General features: G+C 41.3%; 1 protein-coding gene across 1 annotated transcript; it reads left to right on the forward strand.

Annotated features, from left to right (window-relative positions):
- Positions 1 to 6,708: 6,708 nt before the first annotated feature.
- pcmtd1 (protein-L-isoaspartate (D-aspartate) O-methyltransferase domain containing 1) lies at positions 6,709 to 19,291 on the forward strand. Its single transcript, XM_012817552.3, has 7 exons — positions 6,709 to 7,104; positions 8,645 to 8,747; positions 13,485 to 13,984; positions 15,224 to 15,326; positions 15,606 to 15,777; positions 16,991 to 17,114; positions 18,848 to 19,291. Exons 3-7 carry the CDS (start codon positions 13,678 to 13,680, stop codon positions 19,231 to 19,233), a joined length of 1,092 nt encoding a protein of 363 aa, XP_012673006.1. The 5' UTR covers positions 6,709 to 7,104; positions 8,645 to 8,747; positions 13,485 to 13,677; the 3' UTR covers positions 19,234 to 19,291.
- Positions 19,292 to 19,815: the final 524 nt, after the last annotated feature.

Genomic DNA, 19,815 nt, shown 5'->3' on the forward strand with positions numbered 1-19,815 from the left:
AAGAAAATGCTTTGAAGACAACCTTGATGTTTTTGGCTTATTGATTGATAAGCGCATATACAGCGCATTCTTTTCTCCACCGCATAAGCGGTAACTTTTTTTCCAAAGAAATTAGGCTTCCCATCCCTTCAAACCTCTTGACTTACCTTTCCACTATATCCTACATCATTTCCCTAATGTCTTCCTTTCATGCGTGTTTATTAGGCCCATAGGCCTATATGTTAAACATGTGAAGACCACGCAATGATTACACTTTGGTGGTTTGAACTGTGCTGGGCTTTTATCAGTTAAACGTGACATATTTAATTCCTTTCACACTGTCATTGACATTGGTTAAATATTTGTATAAGATTAATATTAATAGACATAATATTAGTATATGCACTGATGTCTGTTGGACCGATTGGCTCAAAAGACACAAATTCACAAGCACACCCACAATTTGATATGCTGTTTCACCTGTCCCTCAAAGGTTTCCCATTACTCTAGCATCATATGAGTACATAGATGCAGATAACCATTCATCTGGACTCCTCCCATACAGGTAGCTCACAGCTCGATGCCCTATGGAATTAGCTGCACAGTCTCCCAGGGAAGAAACTCTGAGGCTATTTATATAGACCACCTGGGCTGTTCAAAGCCATCTGCCATTCATCCCCTTCCCTGATGCTGATGATGTTATGCACACCAGGCATATCTGGCTCTGTAAAAAACAAACTAAGGCCTGAAAAAGAATCCCATACCTACTGGTGATTGGGAGGAATACAACCTATATTCCTTCCCAGCAGCAGTTCTCCAAAATACCTGCATCTTTTAGTCCAAAAATACCTGCATCTCTTTGATACCTCCCTGGCAGGCCAGTTAAACCCAAAGGATGAGCTCTAAAGGTGGGATGAATCAGAAGACACCCACGCCCACAACTCTCCGGGTCCTCTCGTAATAACTCCATACTTTTCTTCAAGCTTCAGGGCAATGGGAGTGAGATTGACCCTCTGCTCATAAAGAAGCCTGACTCACCTTATGCCTTTCTCCCTCTGGAAAAGTCTGGCACGAGTTTCATGGAATGTGACTCTGGCCTTGTCACCTGCAAGTGGCTGGAAGTACATGGTGTCACATAAAGCCCTTTCCAGAGAGGCACACATTTCAATCCCACAGCAGGATTCTCCATGAACTGATCACAAGTCTCAAACAGGGATCCGGCGGCTCTTCTCTCATTACCCTTCTCCTGTGCTTCTCTCTACCTAGAGAAAGGTACACTCCTTCAAGGTGCAGTATGTATGTTTTTGTTGTCGTCAAAGACACAAGTCTTTCCAGGACAAACACAATACCATATGACCAATGACATATTACCAGCATAAAGGGCAGTGCATGACAATAATAGTTCATAGCAGGAAAACCAATCTGGAACCAAAGGAATCAGTCTGACCAATCAAGTCTGACTAATCAAGTCTGGCCAATCAAGTCTGACCAATCAAGTGAGTGTTGCTCCATAAAAACAGAAAAGCATTCAGCTGGTTTTCTGTGGACTGTAAGGACAGTTGGAGTCACTGCAAATGTTTAAGTCTTATTTGTGAGGAACTTCTGAGGCTTTTGAGACAATGACAAAGATTAAAAATGTATACAAATTATCATCTGTTATTACACAGTTTTTGGTACCAAAATAAATCAATATATGTATATGTATGTGTATCACACACACAAATATGTTTACAGATATGCTATATATTTTTGGAGGCTTTTATACATTGGAGGCCATGAATCAAGTCTTATCAAAAATCAAAAATAAGACTGGGAAAACTAAAACAAAATAACAGTTGTCATTAGAACTATATCATCACTATAACTATATTTAATCCTCTGCAAGTGAAAACACTGAAAATAGCACTCAATATTTGACCAACAACATACTTTGGCCCTCTTTAAAAGGAAAAGGCAACAAAGTGCAATTAAGGCACCTAAGACTCATAAAGAGTCATCCCAAGCAACAAGGACATTCAGACTGTCCTATTTACAAAACACTAATCATTGTTTGTTCCAGAGAAGTCCATATGAGGCCCATTTTTAGCTTGCATTGTGAGTATTGAGATTTAATTATGATTATGTTTTTTTTTCCCCTTTCCACGGACTCCAGTGTGTTGTCTCCTTTAACAACTAAAGCACACTGAATACAATTCAGAAGTTTGAAGCGTTGTTGTAATCATGCATAAGAAGTATCCAATGGCAATCAACAGTAACTGTCCAGACCAGCAACGTCACCAGAGTGCCAGTGTGATATAGGCTACTGTTACTCGGTGGGACTACCACTTCTGCAAAAGCTAGCGCTAAATTGTTGTCAGCATAGCATGATGTGAAACGGGCGTACAAATGTGTGTGGGAGTTGGTATGCCATGGCTAACGCTAACCATTCATGACAGGCACGGTATCACTATCAAACAGGCAGATTAATCACCGTAACCATCTAAATGTGTGCCTAACAGTTTAGGACTTTGCCTGTGCCTGTGCATTCTTGAACTTTCAGAACAGTGAATGTTGTGTTTCAGATTGGAAGAAACAGCGACAGCTGCCGCTTGTCTGTAGGCGTTAGCATCCTGTGTGTTGGTGCAGGGCAATGCATTCCTATCTGTTTGGAGTACAGTCAGACATGCTCTGTGATAAAGCAATGGGCACTGCATTCCAGTGGGTAGGCTGTATAGATTTCTGAGAGCTTTTTTGAGGTGTCCAGGGCCTGAGCAGGTTGAGCTGGTGTCAGGCTAAGGTCTGCATCTATCATTCATGATGCATAGTGATCTCGAAGGCCATGTGCTACCTGGTCCAGGTTAGCTATGTGAGCTGGAAGCCATGGGAGACAGGGGCTGGAAAAAATATCACCATGGTAGCAGCACAGCCACCTTGAATGACTGAAGTGGGTGCCTAATTTACGATAGCTTTAGGCTAAAAAGATATGGCCTCTGAGATGACAAAGCCTTTTATGTTCTGTCTTACTCTTCAAACCCCTTCTTCAGTTCAGTTAGACTTGCTCATTTCTTTTCGTTTTCTTGTATTCCTTTATTTTAGGATGTCTTCTGGATGTGAATTTTGTTGCCTGGCAGTATTGCCTAACTGGTTTTCTGTGGGGAGTTTTCATGAAACTGACCTTGAGCTTCATACCGCAAATTAACTTTGTTTACGACATCACCTCAGCCTATTACCATTCAATTTACAGAATATGTTTTGAGATTAGAGCTGAGCTCTCTGTCTTGCCTAGTGCCTACCACTTACCACTAAGACGCCTCCTGGCACAAAAACAAATAAATACTCAGTCACCAAGATCACACGTGTGACTTTACCTATGACAATCCCATTCATGTCAGTAAAGTATGTCATCTCAAAGGGAATTTAATTTCTTTCCTAGCCCAAAGTAGAGCCTTTGCCTATTCTGAGGCCTATGCACTCATTGAACCTCCTGTCCTCCTTCACCTGACTGCAATTTGAGCAGTCTTTGCCCCCCCCCTCCCCTCTTATATCACTCAAACTCACAACATACAGGCCTCCTGTAGGGGGTAACTCAGTGCATGGAGACATTCCTGGACTGAAAGTGATTCACCAGTCTGTGGCAACCGTGAAGTTGCCCTGAGGGCATATGTAATGTATACTGTAATGTCAGCTCTATAGCAGGGAGCCACAGCCGCAGTTTAGTATATTTTCCCATGCACTAATATCATACCTGCCATAATGAGAATGTCCACTAGATGGGGTTGTTTGACATAGAAAAGCCTTAGTTTAGACTGTTGAAATAATTGTGCAGACTGAAAATTACTTTTGAAATTGAGTTTTCTATTCAATATATCATCAAAAACTCTAATTACAATGAGCTGCTATGTCTTTTTTACTTAATAGTTTTCTTTGGTTTTAGTTGATTACCATCAAGAGACTTGCTACCTTCCAACTCACTTGGTCTCTCAATTCAGTGATTTAAATGAATATCTTAAGCTTGTGGTTTGCTTGGTATAAATGTACTTTTGTTATCTTTGTCAATCAGTAATTCCTAGTGAGTGTTTTTTTTGCCACATTACTATATATGTAACAAAGCCCTCAAGTGAATGGATAGGCAATGCTGTTTTACATAAAACAAATCATGTATCGTATCTCTGATGTAAAAACTGCACACGATTTTAGTTGAAAAATGTTTTGTTGTGCAATTGCTGAATTTATTATTTTTAAACCACTTCTTTACCTGAGCACCATACTACAGTATCTTCAAATGACCAATGTGTCATGCTACATTAAAACTGCCAAGCTCACACCTGACATAAACGACACGCGACACCATGAGTGCACACCTTGTGCCCCTGACGAGCTGCTGTCTACGCTACATCATCACGGCTGAGTGCTCTCACCACGCTCAGCTCCTGGTTCACCTCACTCAACAGAGAGGAATAGCACAGGCCCCTTGAGGTCAACCTGAAGTAGGCCTGTGGAGAAATCCTCAGTGCTATGGCCTTAGTAAAGATGAACGTGAAACATACAATTCAATATTAAGGTTCTTATGAGAGGGATGCCATTAAACTCCAATACCGTAAAAAATCCCCAAAATATAGTGGTACTGAAAAGTGCAGGGTAAGGGTAAACTACACTGCAAGCAGTCCTCCAAATAATCTGGAATACTACTACCTACTACCACTACTAATGATAATAATAATAATAATAATAATAATAATAACAACAACAACATTGTACATCTACAAAGGCCCATGTTTCTAACTTACAAGATAGAATAAGCAAGCTGTAAGATCTTCCTTCACCGCTGACCCATAATAAACTGAACACCAACAGCTGAACTTGAAGACAGTCGTTTGGCTTGGGGCTGAGTGTTGGCACACTTTTTGGAGTACGTCACTGGGGGTATTCCAAGTTCATGGTTTAAGTCAACTCAGAGTAAGTGATATACCTCCTCATTTTGATGGCACAATGACTTGTAATAGGGAGAATGGTGTTTGTGTCGTGTGTGTGTGTGTGTGTGTGTGTGTGAATGGTGTTTGTGTCATTGCCACTGTGCGCCCATAATACCTGGTAATGCATTATGTAACTTTAGTTGACCGAGCACGAGACCTTTTGCGAGAACTGTGTAATGCTTTACGGCACCATGTCACACACCAGCATCTGTGGGTCAGACCCTTCAGCTAGCCATCAAAAACAGCTAGCTCGGTATTCTCTGTATGGACATAATTGTAGAGGCAGTGAAGAGACCGAAGAAGACGTTGTTGGAAGAAGTGAGGAAGAGAAAAAGAGTGACTGAGCAAGAGACCAGACGAGTAAATCTCAGACTGGCTTTGACTTGTTGGTGAGAGGTAGGAGTGCAACAGATACACATAATTGCACATTCAATAATTAACTAATTAAATAATTAATATCATTTTGTCCATATAGTGTATGTCTGTTGCTATCCCTCTGCTAACAGCAACAAATAACAGACTATAAAGCAAGTCACTTAGCTAATGTATCACCAATTTCACAAGTTGAGCAGAAGCTAATCATTTATCTTTTCCTATCAGAGATTATAAGTGTTACAAGTAAACTTGTAAGGATTTAGTGGCATCTAGTAGTGAGGTTGCTGAATTGCAACCATCTGAATACTCTCTTTCCAAGCATGTACGAGAACCTACCGTGGCTGTCAAATGCCATAAAAATGCAAAAGACGCTCACTAGAGTCATTGTTTTGGTTTGTCCATTCTGGGCTACTGAAGAAACATGGTGGCGCTGGCGCAACACGGCAGACTCTGTGGAAGAGGACCTTCTCCCTATGTAGATACGAAGGGCTCACTCTAAGCTCACGGAAACACAATGATTCATAAGGCCAATTCAACTGGACCTACATAGTGCTTCACCTTTAGGCCACACCGACCTGAGCAGTGAACCATAAATCCTCCACTCAACCTAAGCAGTCTAATAGTCACAGTTTAAGAAAGGCCTTGGTGGTGCACAACAGCGTGACCACGCGCTAATAAATCAAATAAATCTCCTCAAACTTAGCATTCAGAATGGACTGACTACAGAGTGTAAGCGGATAGGAGGGAGAGAGGGCATTACATACATTAGGACATATTTGTTTGGGCTGGCCATTTTAATTGATCACGTGACCGTGGTGCACTTTGCTGAACCAGAGGATTTCTGGTGGGGGGCTCTGAACACTAGTTTGTATCCCTGCGGAAAGTGCTACACTGGGTATTGTACTGAAAGCGGTGTAGCCCCATTTGAATAAAAATCGTGTAGCACAAAAGCGACGAGTTGAATACGGCAATTGTTACACACCATTGTACACTAATAAAAACATAATTATGAACACAATATTCCATTTCTGCTAAATACATCCCCTAAATCCTTCACATTGTACCATTAAGTAAATACATTGATTACCTAATGATTTGATAGCCACAATCAGTTGCATAGAATAAATCACAGGCACTGGACCTGTACGTTTCATAAGAAACCGCTGGGTGTGAGTAAAGACAGGCGCTGCAAGGACTTTGGTAAAGAGTTGTCTGTAACCATGGATATCACTCTGTCTCACACTAGTCCGTCCTTTTCTGCTGTAAAATATTGGTAGCAACATCTTTATGTGCGAAAACCCTTTCATTTTTCAATTGGGATGTTTTTCTTTGGAACCAGGAAGTGTTAAAATGCACTAAAACTAAAAAACTACAAACTTCCGGTCGACTTGCATACTCTATTGGGGGGTTCTGAAGGAACACTTGAGGGGTGTATTTGAAGGGTGTACTTGTTTGGATGTTGAGTTCACATATGTATGTATGTTCTCCAGTATCGCTGACTCTTGCTTTCATAGCTTGCATCTCGGGTTGGTGGCCAGGTCGTGTTGGTGCGTATGTGGTTCACGCAGAATTCTATTCTTGTCATCCCGCGAAAACACGTCTGTCTGGACTGGGTCAAACACGTGACATATGTTTACATCCTCTCAGCTGGAGAAAAGACAGCGGCAATCGGCCCTCTTCGAAAAAACTATATTTATGTGAGCTGTGGCACCATACGGTAGTGTCTCCCTAGATCGTGTTAGAAATACACATATCACTTAATTTACTCCACTGACTGAGGCTGATACAAGCAAATCAGGTTAGTGGATTTTTTTTTCTGAATTGTTATGATGTCGACATTTTGTTTGTTACAGCAGACAAGACCCTTGCTAGATCTACTTTTTGTTGTGGCCTGAAGTGAACTAACATTACCATTGTGTTGCGTACTGGCTTAGGTTTAACTCCTGTTGCACATTTATCGACAGTAGATCAAACAAAGTCCTCTTAATAACAAAATTTCACGGGATTCGACCAGCGACGCGAGATGAGCGCCTGATAAAGTAGCCTCGCTAACCTTATTGTAGTTGTTAGCCAAGCAGCCGAATCGTGACAATAATCAGTCGTTAAACGTCTGTTTTTAGCGCAAATAACGTTAAAGCCTTTAAGTTACATCTGTTTTTGGTGACTCCATTTCACCTTGTTAAATTGAATGTAATCGCATAATCGTTATTATTTGGAGTTTGTAACAATCAATAAGCAGGCTCATCTCTGCAGATTAAAGTGGTGTCGCAATGTGCAGGACTGTCCTCTATATGTGTTTTCGAAGTCATACTAAAGTAAACAACATCTCGACTGCTCAAGTTGCAAGCTAGGCTACGCATCTCCTGTTAGCCTACTCGTTGTTATAAAACCGTCATCTTCCCTAAGTACGCTGTTCTTATCGAAGTACCTGCTAGTTCTTTCTGCGTACGCTACATGGCATTAGCTTGCTAATAGGACTTAGCAGGGTTAGCTTAAGCGCTGTAAAACAGCTATTCATTATTCTTTTTCGTTGACACAGGTAGGCTACTCGTCTTTGTTTATGAGGGACCAGACACGACGGGCTTTACAGTGTCATCACATCGCCCATATAAATTCAGCTACCAGACCGTTTTGAGTGCCACACCGCTTTGTTTCTGCAGAGCTCACACGCAGTGCGGATGTGGCAGGCATTGCACGACTTGCTTGAGGTCTCCCAATGTGTTATGTTGAGTACAGTGCATATGCCATTCTCTTGAGCATAGATTCCACCATCCGCCGCGCCACTCTGGTTTGCTGCACATTTGCTCCGCTGAGAATCAACTGCATTTTGATACCGGAAATAGGATGGCATTAATTATAGTCCGCATTGATTTTCCAGAAACTCAATCAACTTTTCTAGAAGCCATACAGCACACCTTGCGAGTTTGTCACGGCAGGCTGTACCCTTTTGCCCTCTTTTATCCCTGACCTTAATACATACTTCTTGAGAGAACACCTCTGTTCAAACAGTGTAGCTACATTTCTCATTCAATACAGATGAAATCCGAAGTGTTTTAGTATTTGGCAGTAAATCATATAAAGGATTAGGAGTTTTGCAAAGGTAGCTATTTGCCACAATGTGCATTTGCAGTCGGTCCTCAACTCAATCCTATTCTGAAAATAAGACATGTTCACCATTGTTATTATAGTTGACCTGCCACTGTGTAATTCATCCTGATGCATTGTGCAAACACATGGTCTTCCACTCACACACAGTTCCCTTCAAAGAAACCCATACAGCATTGGCTCCCTCTGCCCATGTGTTTATGTATCTAATTTCACTGTGCGTGTGATTCCAGTGGGGTGTTGCAAGTCTGGAATCTGTGACCTGCATCATCCACCAGCCAGATCATTGGGTTTCCTCATCCACAGAACAGGATACTGTTCTGGCTGCTGTTCAGGGTATGTCCCCTCGTCAACCCTGTGCAACCCTGCAACACTCTAGTCTAGGTCGTTCATCTAAGGACACACTGGCAAACATTAGACCCTATGCTCAACATTATCTCCAGCCTGGCACAACTCATTGCCATGTACAGTGGCTTGCAAAAGGATTCAGCCTCCCTGAAAGATATCACCATTTTAACTGTTACAAAAGATATTAAAAGATATCTTCTCACCCAATATTTCTTTTGTGAATATTTATGCTGTAGTACATTTCCCAAGGCAACATTAGTCAATATTCTGCCAACATAAAAAATGAAATACATTTAAAACTGAAATATACTACTTGCATGAGTATTCAATCTCCTGTGTATTTGAGCTCCAGAATAAGACCGATGACAAATTATTCACAATTAATATAGAGGTGCCATTCATTTGAAAATAACTCATCTTAATTAAGTACTACGCATGAGTGGTTAAAGTAGAGATCTCCTTCTTTTAATTGATAACTGATCTTAATTAGGTACTACGCATGAGTGGTTAAAGTAGAGATCTCCTTCTTTTAATTGATAACTGATCTTAATTAGGTACTACGCATGAGTGGTTAACGTAAAGGTCTCCTTCTGTTAACTGATAACTGATCTTAATTAGGTACTACGCATGAGTGGTTAAAGTAGAGATCTCCTTCTGTTAACTGATAACTGATCTTAATTAGGTACTACGCATGAGTGGTTAACGTAAAGGTCTCCTTCTGTTAACTGATAACAGATCTTAATTAAGTACTACGCATGAGTGGTTAAAGTAGAGATCTCCTTCTTTTAATTGATAACTGATCTTAATTAGGTACTACGCATGAGTGGTTTAACGTAAAGGTCTCCTTCTGTTAACTGATTAACTGATCTAATTACTGGTACTACGCCATGAGTGGTTTAACGTAAAGATCTTCTTCTGTTACTGATAACTGATCTTAATAGGTACTACGCATGAGTGGTTAAAGTAGAGATCTCCTTCTTTTAACTGATAACTGATCTTAATTAGGTACTACGCATGAGTGGTTAAAGTAGAGATCTCCTTCTGAATATGAAAATGTATCTGTCGAAGGGTCATCAGACAGGTTATAAAATAACAGCAGAAACGATGACTAAAGAGACAAGGTGATTCTAGTGCTTAAGTGTGGAATAGACTCCACTCAGGAAAATATCTAAATAAGTGTTTTGATGTCCAGTTGAGCACCATTGAATCCGTGAGAAGAAAGTCGAAGTTGCATCACCCCCCCCCCCCCCCCCCCCCCCAGATGCTTTGTAGAAAAGCTCAGTGTCCAGTGGCTGTAATTAGGCAGCAGGTGTAGGAGCCCCCAAACCTAGTAGCTATCCATGAAACTGGACTCTGTTGGAGGGTGGCAGAAAGAACCAATTGTGTTAGGAGATCCACATTAAAGCGTATACAGTATGGGGGTTGCTTAAGCTATGGGGAAAGGTTTTTTAATGTTCTTAAGAGAACAGAAAAGAGCTTTTGGCCCATCCTCAAAGCGCTACACGGGGCGTAAATCTAACACGGCTAATGCTACAAGAAATACCACCCCAGCTGTGAAATATGGCAGTGGTGACATCATACTGTCAGGATACTTCATGTCTGCAGGAACTGGGAAACCTTTTCAGAATTGAAGGGAGAGTGAATGGAAATAAATTCTACACAATATGACAAGGAAGCCTGTTGCAGTCTACTGTGTCTTGGGAGAGGGTTTACCTACCAGTAGGACAGTAACCCAAGGCACAAGGCTAAAGCAACACTGTAGTGTCTCAAAGACAGTACAATTAATATCAGAATGGCTGGCATGGCTCAGTCAAAGCCCTGATCAAAATCCTACTGGGAATCTGTGGCTCTACAGTCCAGGACCACCATCCAATCAACCTAGATTATCTATGTAAATTCTAGACGAAGACGAATTTGGGAAATGTCAGCGCAGAACAATGTGCAAAGCTGGAACTGTCTCACTTGAAAAGACTTCAATTCTTATGCAAGCAGAATATTTTAGTTTTTATTTATTTATTTTTAATTGTAGTCGACAAATAACTTATTGAGCCATTAGAAATATACTTCAGCAGATGTGTTCATAATAAAAATACTGATTGGGAAAATATGTGTTAGTATCTTTTGTAAACCAGCAAATGGTGATGACTTGAATCCTTTTCCAAGCCACTGTATATAGGGCCTTCTGTTTATATGTAGATAGAGGCAGAAAGTGTTATTGATTAATAACATTTGATCTTGTGAACATTTTAGTGGTTGTTCAAGACATTCTGGGTAAGGCAGTGTCACCACTTGGCTGTGGAAGGCTCTAAGTAATACTACATATTTACATGACGACTTCCTAAACCATTGCCTTTGTGAGACACTATTCCATATGTCTTACAGTATGCACAATATTGTCTTCTTGAACAAATGTAATTAGTCTATTAGTATTGTATTGTATTGCAGTTAGTCTTGGAGCTCAGATTATTGACTGGGCATTACATGTCATCTATTAGCCTGTATCTCCTGCTTCTGCTTTCCATTCTTGTGTGTTTGTGTGCATGCATGTGAATGTGTGTTTTTGTGTTTGTGTGCATGTGAATGTGTGTTTGTGTGCATGCATGCGAATGTGTGTTTGTGTGCATGTGCATGTGTGTTTGTGTTCATGTGCATGTGAATGTGTGTTTGTGTGCATGTGAATGTGTGTTTGTGTGCAGGTGAATGTGTGTTTGTGTGCATGCATTTGAATGTGTGTTTGTGTGCATGCATGTGAATGTGTGTTTGTGTTCATGTGAATGTGTGTTTGTGTGCATGTGAATGTGTGTTTGTGTGCATAAATGTGAATTTGTGTGCATGCATGTGAATGTGTGTTTGTGTGCATGCGAATGTGTGTTTGTGTTCATGTGAATGTGTGTTTGTGTGCATGCATGTGAATGTGTGTTTGTGTGCATGCATGTGAATGTGTGTTTGTGTGCATGCATGCGAATGTGTGTTTGTGTGCATGCATTTGAATGTGTGTTTTGTGTTTGTGTTCATGTGAATGTGTGTTTGTGTGCATGCATGTGAATGTGTGTTTGTGTGCATGCATATGAATGTGTGTTTTGTGTTTGTGTGCATGTGAATGTGTGTTTGTGTTCATGTGAATGTGTGTTTGTGTGCATGTGAATGTGTGTTTGTGTGCATAAATGTGAATGTGTGTTTGTGTTCATGTGAATGTGTGTTTGTGTGTGTGCATGTGAATGTGTGTTTGTGTGCATGCATGTGAATGTGTGTTTGTGTGCATGCATGTGAATGTGTGTTTGTGTGCATGCATGTGAATGTGTGTTTGTGTGCATGCATGTGAATGTGTGTTTGTGTGCATGCATGTGAATGTGTGTTTGTGTGCAGGTGAATGTGTGTTTGTGTGCATGCATTTGAATGTGTGTTTTGTGTTTGTGTGCATGTGAATGTGTGTTTGTGTGCATGTGAATGTGTGTTTGTGTGCATGCATGTGAATGTGTGTTTGTGTGCATTTGAATGTGTGTTTGTGTGCATGCATGTGAATGTGTGTTTGTGTGCAGGTGAATGTGTGTTTGTGTGCATGCATTTGAATGTGTGTTTTGTGTTTGTGTGCATGTGAATGTGTGTTTGTGTGCAGGTGAATGTGTGTTTGTGTGCATGCATGTGAATGTGTGTTTGTGTTTGTGTGCATGCATGTGAATGTGTTTGTGTACATGCATTTGAATGAATGTACTTCTTTCACCCTCCTTTAATTTGTGTTCCACTTTAAATGAGAAAAAATGACAGCTCTTCTAATGGCGCTACTTTCTGCAGAAACAATACAATAATCCCCTGTAAAAATATATATGTAGTTGTCTTTGAAACAAGCATATTTTAACGTCCCCAGGTTTTAATATTATGTTTTTTGTACATGTACTGTATGTAAGATCCAATATATTCTCTCTCATGCATTGTGGGGTAAGCTATCTAATGCCGATGGCGGTATGTATTCACTGTCAGCTTGTCTGGCTTAAGGGAGAAAAATGATCTGACCCAATTTTCCCTGCATTATTTTTACTGCAGAAAACTCAAAGGACAGCATTTTAGAGAGGTGTAGAAAAAATGTAGGACAAAGAGTGCCCTGGCAGTGGTATTAACGAGGTAGAGGTTATGAGCCCGGGTAATCCAACAGAGAATAAGGTACAGCACATATACGGCGCACTGTTCATTTGATACACGACACATTTAATGGTTAAGGGTAGGTAGACGATCTTAACGACAATAAGGATCTTTCAGTAAGCACACTTTATTTCCTTTACAGTATTGACAGGCAAATAATAGACTTTGGATTGCAGGTGGCAGTTGCGGTCAGACTGCATCTGTTTTGAAGAAAGGACACAGATGTGATGAGAAATGACCAAAGTGTAATTCTGAATGCTTCCCCCTTCTCTGCTCTGCTTCCTCCACTCCTTCAGTGTAAGCCTCTTTGTAGGCTTCACTTCTGTATGGGCTTTTGTGCAAACAATTTTGGCACACCGGCAGAATTCCTCCATTTAACCACCGGCAAGGTGTTTTTATGTCTATGCTTTTAGCTTGAAATGTGCAGTATTTCAAAGAATTTAACATTTTATGTCAGTAAGTCAGTTGAAGAAGAAATGTTTCACTGGCCAGGATAAAACAAGCAATATTATATAAACGTGTAAAATATTATATCATAATAAATTACTATTATTAAAATTCTTAAATTTTCTCTTTGTCATATTTTAGTTGTTCTTGGACCACCTGTTTGAGATGCCAATCTGACGCGACCTGCAGGAGCTGATCCTACCCGACTCATCAGCCTGTGTCTCCATGTAAGGCCTGGCCCTCCGCTGAAAGTCTATTTCTTTTTGTTTGTTTGATTTTTTTTTGGGCGAGGAGGCTGCTGTTGCGTCCATTTTGTTTTGGCATTTTTGGCATCATGGGCGGAGCCGTGAGTGCCGGGGAGGACAACGATGACCTGATTGACAACCTGAAGGAGGCCCAGTACATCCGCACCGAACGGGTGGAGCAGGCCTTCCGGGCCATCGACCGCGGCGACTACTACCTGGACAGTTACCGGGAGAACGCCTACAAGGACCTAGCGTGGAAAAATGGCAACCTCCACCTGTCGGCGCCGTGCATCTACTCGGAGGTGATGGAGGCGCTGAAGCTCCGGCAGGGACTGTCCTTCCTCAACCTGGGCAGTGGCACGGGCTACCTGAGCACCATGGTGGGCCTCATCCTCGGTAACGGCACTCCTCCTCTTCCTCCTCTCCTCTTCCTCCTCTCCTCCTCTTCCAAAACATGAGGCACAGGCAGAGGTTTCCAAATGGAGGCCTGTTTGTTCTAAATCGAGTTCTGAGTGACTCGTAGAGCAGCAGTAGAGTGCTGTTCGCGCTATAGCAGGTTATGAAGTGTAATCTGCGTGACCAGTGATCTCGGTAAAACGCGGAAGCTGTATTAACTGGAAGCTGTATTAACTACAAAAATGTGAAGTTAAGCATTTTCTTGAACACTTTGTCCCATTTAGAAGTTCAACCAGGGTTATATGCACAAGTGTTTTTAGACACACTAGATGTAAAAAAATAAAAATTATAGAAAATTGCAGTAAAGGTACAGTGTGTAGTTTTTAGTGGCATCTAGTGGTTAGGTGGCTGAATACCGCTGACTACCTGCGGTGGCCGTCAAATGCCATAACAATGCAAAAAGCCCTATCTCAAGCCAATGTTCTGGTTGGTCCGTTATGGGCTACTTAAGCAATATAGTACGAGTGCGAGTGGGGTAGGTAAGGGATATTCCCACGGGTGGTGTTCGGCCGTAGCCACGAGGCCGGAGGCCGAGTGGCGCAGGCAACAACACCCGTGGGAATATCCCTTACCTACCCCACTCGCACGAGTACTATATTGCTTTTATAAAACAATTTTATAGTCAACCAATTAACATTTAAACACAAAGTTATTGATTAAAACATGTTTATTTCGCCATTGTTTCTCTGCAACAAAAAAATAGTTCCATTGTCAACGTCTTTTGGAATTATAAGAACTTTGAATTAACGGTTATCGCTTAATTGTATCAACGTGCTATAGAATGTTTCATCGCGGAGTGATTTATTATTAGCTACGAAAAGTCCGAGTTGGGATGTCCTGGGATATTCCAACTCATGGAACGTCTCTCGTCCAATCAGAAACAGCCAAATAATTCAATAGAACCCAATTGTTTTATAATATAGAATCATGGCAGATTCCGTGAAAGAGGACCCGCTCCCTATGTAGATACAAAGCGCTCATTCTAAGCTAACGGAAAGATGATTCATAGTTACAGGTAATTATACACTAATGAAAACATAATTATGAATACTATATTACATTTTCTACCAATAGATGCCACTAAAAACTACACACTGTACCTTTAACCTATCCTAGCTGGTTGCAGTACGATGCACAGATTCATGAGTTCAGAGTTGACTCTCATCCAATGGCTTCCAGGTCCATTTGGAGTGAATCACGGTGTTGAGCTACACAAGGATGTGGTGGAGTATGCCAAGGAGAGGCTGGATGACTTCATTAAAAACAGTGATAGCTTTGATAAGTGAGTGAAACAAAATATATGTGTTTGTTCACAGTAATAATTACCATAAAGGAGTAGAAATATTATACATTTGTATTATGTGCATAGATGCAAAAGTTACAGGAATGACTACTGTAACACAGGCTCATACTTATGATCCAGTAGCATTTATACATTATTGTTGAAGATGTGTCAGAGATAGTCATTCAAATCATATTTGCTTATTTTATGCATTTATTTATTTTTCTTTATGTTTTTTTTGTATTTTTTTTTTTTGTTGTATTTATCATTCTGTTGCAGGTTTGAATTCTGTGAGCCCAAATTTGTTGTGGGAAACTGCCTAGAAATTTCCCCCGACAGCCACCAATACGATCGCATGTACTGCGGAGCTGGAGTCCAAAAGGACCATGAGAACTACATGAAACTCATGCTCAAAGTGGGAGGCATCCTCGTTGTGCCAATTGAAGACCAGGTACTCGCAGAGGAAGCAAAGCGAACAAAAAATGTTGCAATACAAAAATGAACTTTCCAAAATGTGTTTCCCACGAGCTTTGGTGCTGTGGTGGGTTGTCTGTGAAAATAACTCACCCGCGCTTTCTGTGAAGTGTGTTCTTCCCTTCCCTCTGCAGTCCATATGTGTTTCACGTTGAATTTGGACGTGAGTTCAAAGTGCAGTCTGGTGACTGAAGGAGAGAACGCTAAGAGAGAGGCAGTGGCAGCAGCGGCAGCACATGCTTGAGAAGGCAGAAGGAACACGTTAGGTTTGAGTACGGCCTGTAGTCGTAACGTCTGCATCAGGCATACTCAAAGGCTTCCACAGGAACTGGGCTGGATGTAAGGCGCTTCCAGTGACCGTGTGCACGAGCGCTGGCCAAACCTGACCCGTAGTGGACTATGAACACCTGGTCTAACATTTCCTGACTATTGGAGGTCAAAGAATAGCTGTGAGGTGTATACCTGAGATTCTACTGCAGAGGGTACTATCCCTGAACATGTGCTCTTGTTTCTGTAAAGCTGTAGTTTATATATAAATCTATATATTTGTCTCTACAGAGTACATATGCTGTGTGGCAAACTCTGTGGCCCTTACCCTTCCATTGCCCTTATTCATCCAGGTGAATACAGGACTAGCACTTAAGAAGGAACAGTGTACAGTGTACTAACAAATGTTAAACATTTGTCAAACCGTTTCGTAACACAAGGTCTATATTGTATTTTGTGTAAAACTATGCCACAGATTGGTTAGAATAATGACCTGGTAAATTGTGTCATTTGTGATAAAAAGGTTAAAGGAACACATGAAATGAAACTTGATGAACGCATTAAAATTAACAGAAAAGACTAAATTGGAAAATCTCAAGCTGTCTTTAAAATGGTGGTTTGAGATCAGAGATCTGTATTCATGAAACGTGCAGCAAGACCGAGCAACCGGGAAATGGGAAACGCTAAATTAGGGAGAAACAGCAACCCATCAACTCCAATGTCCTCCAAGGTACAACTCCAATTATTGCCCTCCATTAAAATTATCCAAGCCTGCAAGCATATGCGCTCCACTGTTGTGCCACCACTCCAACAGACAGGACTCCTCTCTCCAACCCCTTCAGCTTGTGTGCCTGTAGGAAACCCTGTTTTGGCCCTGGTTGCCGCATGTTCCCATGGCTTCCTGTCACTCTGTGTTGCTGCAGTTGACTCAGATCACCCGGACCGGGCAGAGCTCCTGGGAGAGCAAGAACATCCTGGCCGTGTCCTTCGCTCCTCTCGTCCAGCAGAACAGAGCAGACTGCAGCAAGCTAGAAACAGTCCAACTCCGTGAGTCTGCTTTTATTCTTCAACAGCTCAGTGATGTTCATTTTCCCCTTTAACATATTCTGTACATTTTTTTTATATATTTTATATTTAGTTTTTCCTATGTTTGAAAAAAAAACGTAATATTTGTATTGTTTATTGTGTATGTTTATTGTTTGCACCAACTTACCACAGAAAATTCCTGGTAGGTGAAAACCTACTTGGCAGTAAAAACCTTTCTGATTCTGATTCTGATTCTGATTCTGATTCTGATTCTGATTCTGATGTTCATGGAAGCACACTTGATGCTTCCATTGTTTTCAGAGGTCTACAGTGCCATCGTGAGAGTAACTGTAGGGGTAGACACGATGCTGTTTAGCTGAACGCATCTTTTTTCTACCATGACTACTCTAAAGCTGAGGATGATGATGATGATGATGATGATGATTTTTTTAGGATGAAACCTTGTACTGACCAACTCAAGATTACGGTTTCTGGCTTTATCAGTTATAGATGGAAACCTGGGATTTTCATTCCAAAAGTCAAGAGATTAAGTGTTGTTGAAGTATAGGTAAACCTATGTAATTAGGTAAACCTATGTAATTAGGTAACCCTATGGTACATGTTGCTGGGACCCGTCTTCCATTGAGTTACATAGGGGAAAAAACATGGCCAAATATACATGTGATAGAATATGTATTTGCACAAGTTATTTCAATAGAATAGGACTAGCTCACCATTAAATATTTGACCATACTAGGAGCCGTGTTTTTGCTCTCTTTGCATTCCTTCATTGAAAATGCAGCTTTGAAGAGGCTTGCAGGCAATCATGGAGGCATTTTTAATACTTGATGTAAAAATCAACAGCTAGAACCTGCTCCTGAAAATGCTTGCTCTGATAGAATATTCAATGTGGAGGCAACTCAGAATTCTTGTTCTTGGTACGTATGTTGAATTTTGTTATAATGTGTAGTGTGTATTATTGCTGAAAAGACAGCTTTAATCTAAAGTTAAACCTAACACATTGAACACAAGTTCAAGGTTTTTAAATAGAAGGATGTTCCACAAATCATTAAGGGCTCTCATTCTGTTAGTTCATCACCGGCAAACTGCCTCGCTGCACTACATCATTCTGCCCCCAGGGGGCAGGTGTCACTGTGATGTTTCTGGTTATGGCAGTTGATATGGAAATCGGTATCCACGTTACCTTACCACCTAACTTTCCTGAAAAGGAAAAGTCCTGAAAAGATGCCACAAGTTAAAAAACATTAGCTAACAACATTTGAACACTATTTTAAACAGTTTGTTAAAATGCTTGTGTAAGTTCATCAGACTCTGTTGCCACCTGACTGTCAAAACAGTCAACAAAAAATGGCAGTTGGATTCATTTACAAAACTTCTGAGTTCCACTGAACTATGTCCACAGGAGGGCAGAATAAATCTGGCTGCCTTGTAACTCCCCTAGCCTTTACTATGTGCATGTGGTAAAGCACTCCTCACAGATGAGTTTGATGGAGTGCAGGGAACTGTGTAAATTGTAAAGTAGTATTTATTGTTACACCAGGTTTTTTATTGCTCTTAGCTTAACTGTTCTCTCCCTTGTACGTCGCTTTGGACAAAAGCTTCTGCTAAATGTAAAATGTAAATGTAAATGTGTAATGAGTACATACATACCCACGAGTGTAACAAGTGATTTTAAGAGGACATTACTCAGGTGTCCTGGTCTTTCTGACTCTTGTGTTGTGTTCCCACACCAGCTCCCTTCATGATCCGGAGCCTGCAGGACCTGTCGCGTGTCTATATCCGGCGCGCGCTGCACGGCCACATCGAGGACGCCAGCCCGGCCGCGGAGCGCGTGCCCCACAAGCGCAAGAGGCGGCGTTGCCGGCGGCGACGCATCAACACGTACGTGTTCGTGGGCAACCAGCTGATCCCGCAGCGCGTGGAGAGTGAGGAGGAGGAGCGCATCGAGGAGGAGATTAAGGAGGAAGAGGAGGAGGAGGAGGAAGAAAAGGAGGGCGGTGACGACGAGCAGCCACTGAAGTCTGAGGAGCCCCATGTCAACCTGCTGAGGGAGAAGGTCCTTGGCCTGCCCCTGCCCGACGCGCTCAAGGCCTACCTGCTGTACTACCGCGAGAAGTGACCAGGGTGCACACACACACACACACACACACACACACACACACACACACACGCACGCACGCATACACACATACGTGCATGCACATACACACACACGCGCACACACACACATACACGCACATACACATACAAACACACACACACGCACACACACACATGCATCCATGCACACACATCTCAGCATTTCACTCCACCTAATACATACCTACATAAACACACACACTGATACACAGACATTTAAGACTTTATGATGGGTGGACACAAACACAGATACACACAAACACACTCCATGCACAAGTACCAATCTGATGAGCTGTTTCTCTTCATTTATGGATGATGTAGCATTATTTTATTTTATTTTATTTTATTTTATTTTATTTTAGGTTTTTTCTCTCTGGGTGGTGAATCTGTGATGGAAAGAAAGACTATTTTGAGATGATCAGTCATTTTGACTGCTGGCTATAGTGATTTCTATGCTTTGTGCTCTTGAAAGCTTTCACACTTTTTCAGACTTGTTTAAAAAAAAAAAAAAAAAGAGATGTTTTTCCAAATGATTCTTTAAAAAAAAAAAAAAAGGTGTAAT

The sequence above is a fragment of the Clupea harengus genome, chromosome 25 (assembly GCF_900700415.2).
Source record: "Clupea harengus chromosome 25, Ch_v2.0.2, whole genome shotgun sequence".
In the NCBI taxonomy this organism is placed as follows: Eukaryota; Metazoa; Chordata; class Actinopteri; order Clupeiformes; family Clupeidae; genus Clupea; species Clupea harengus.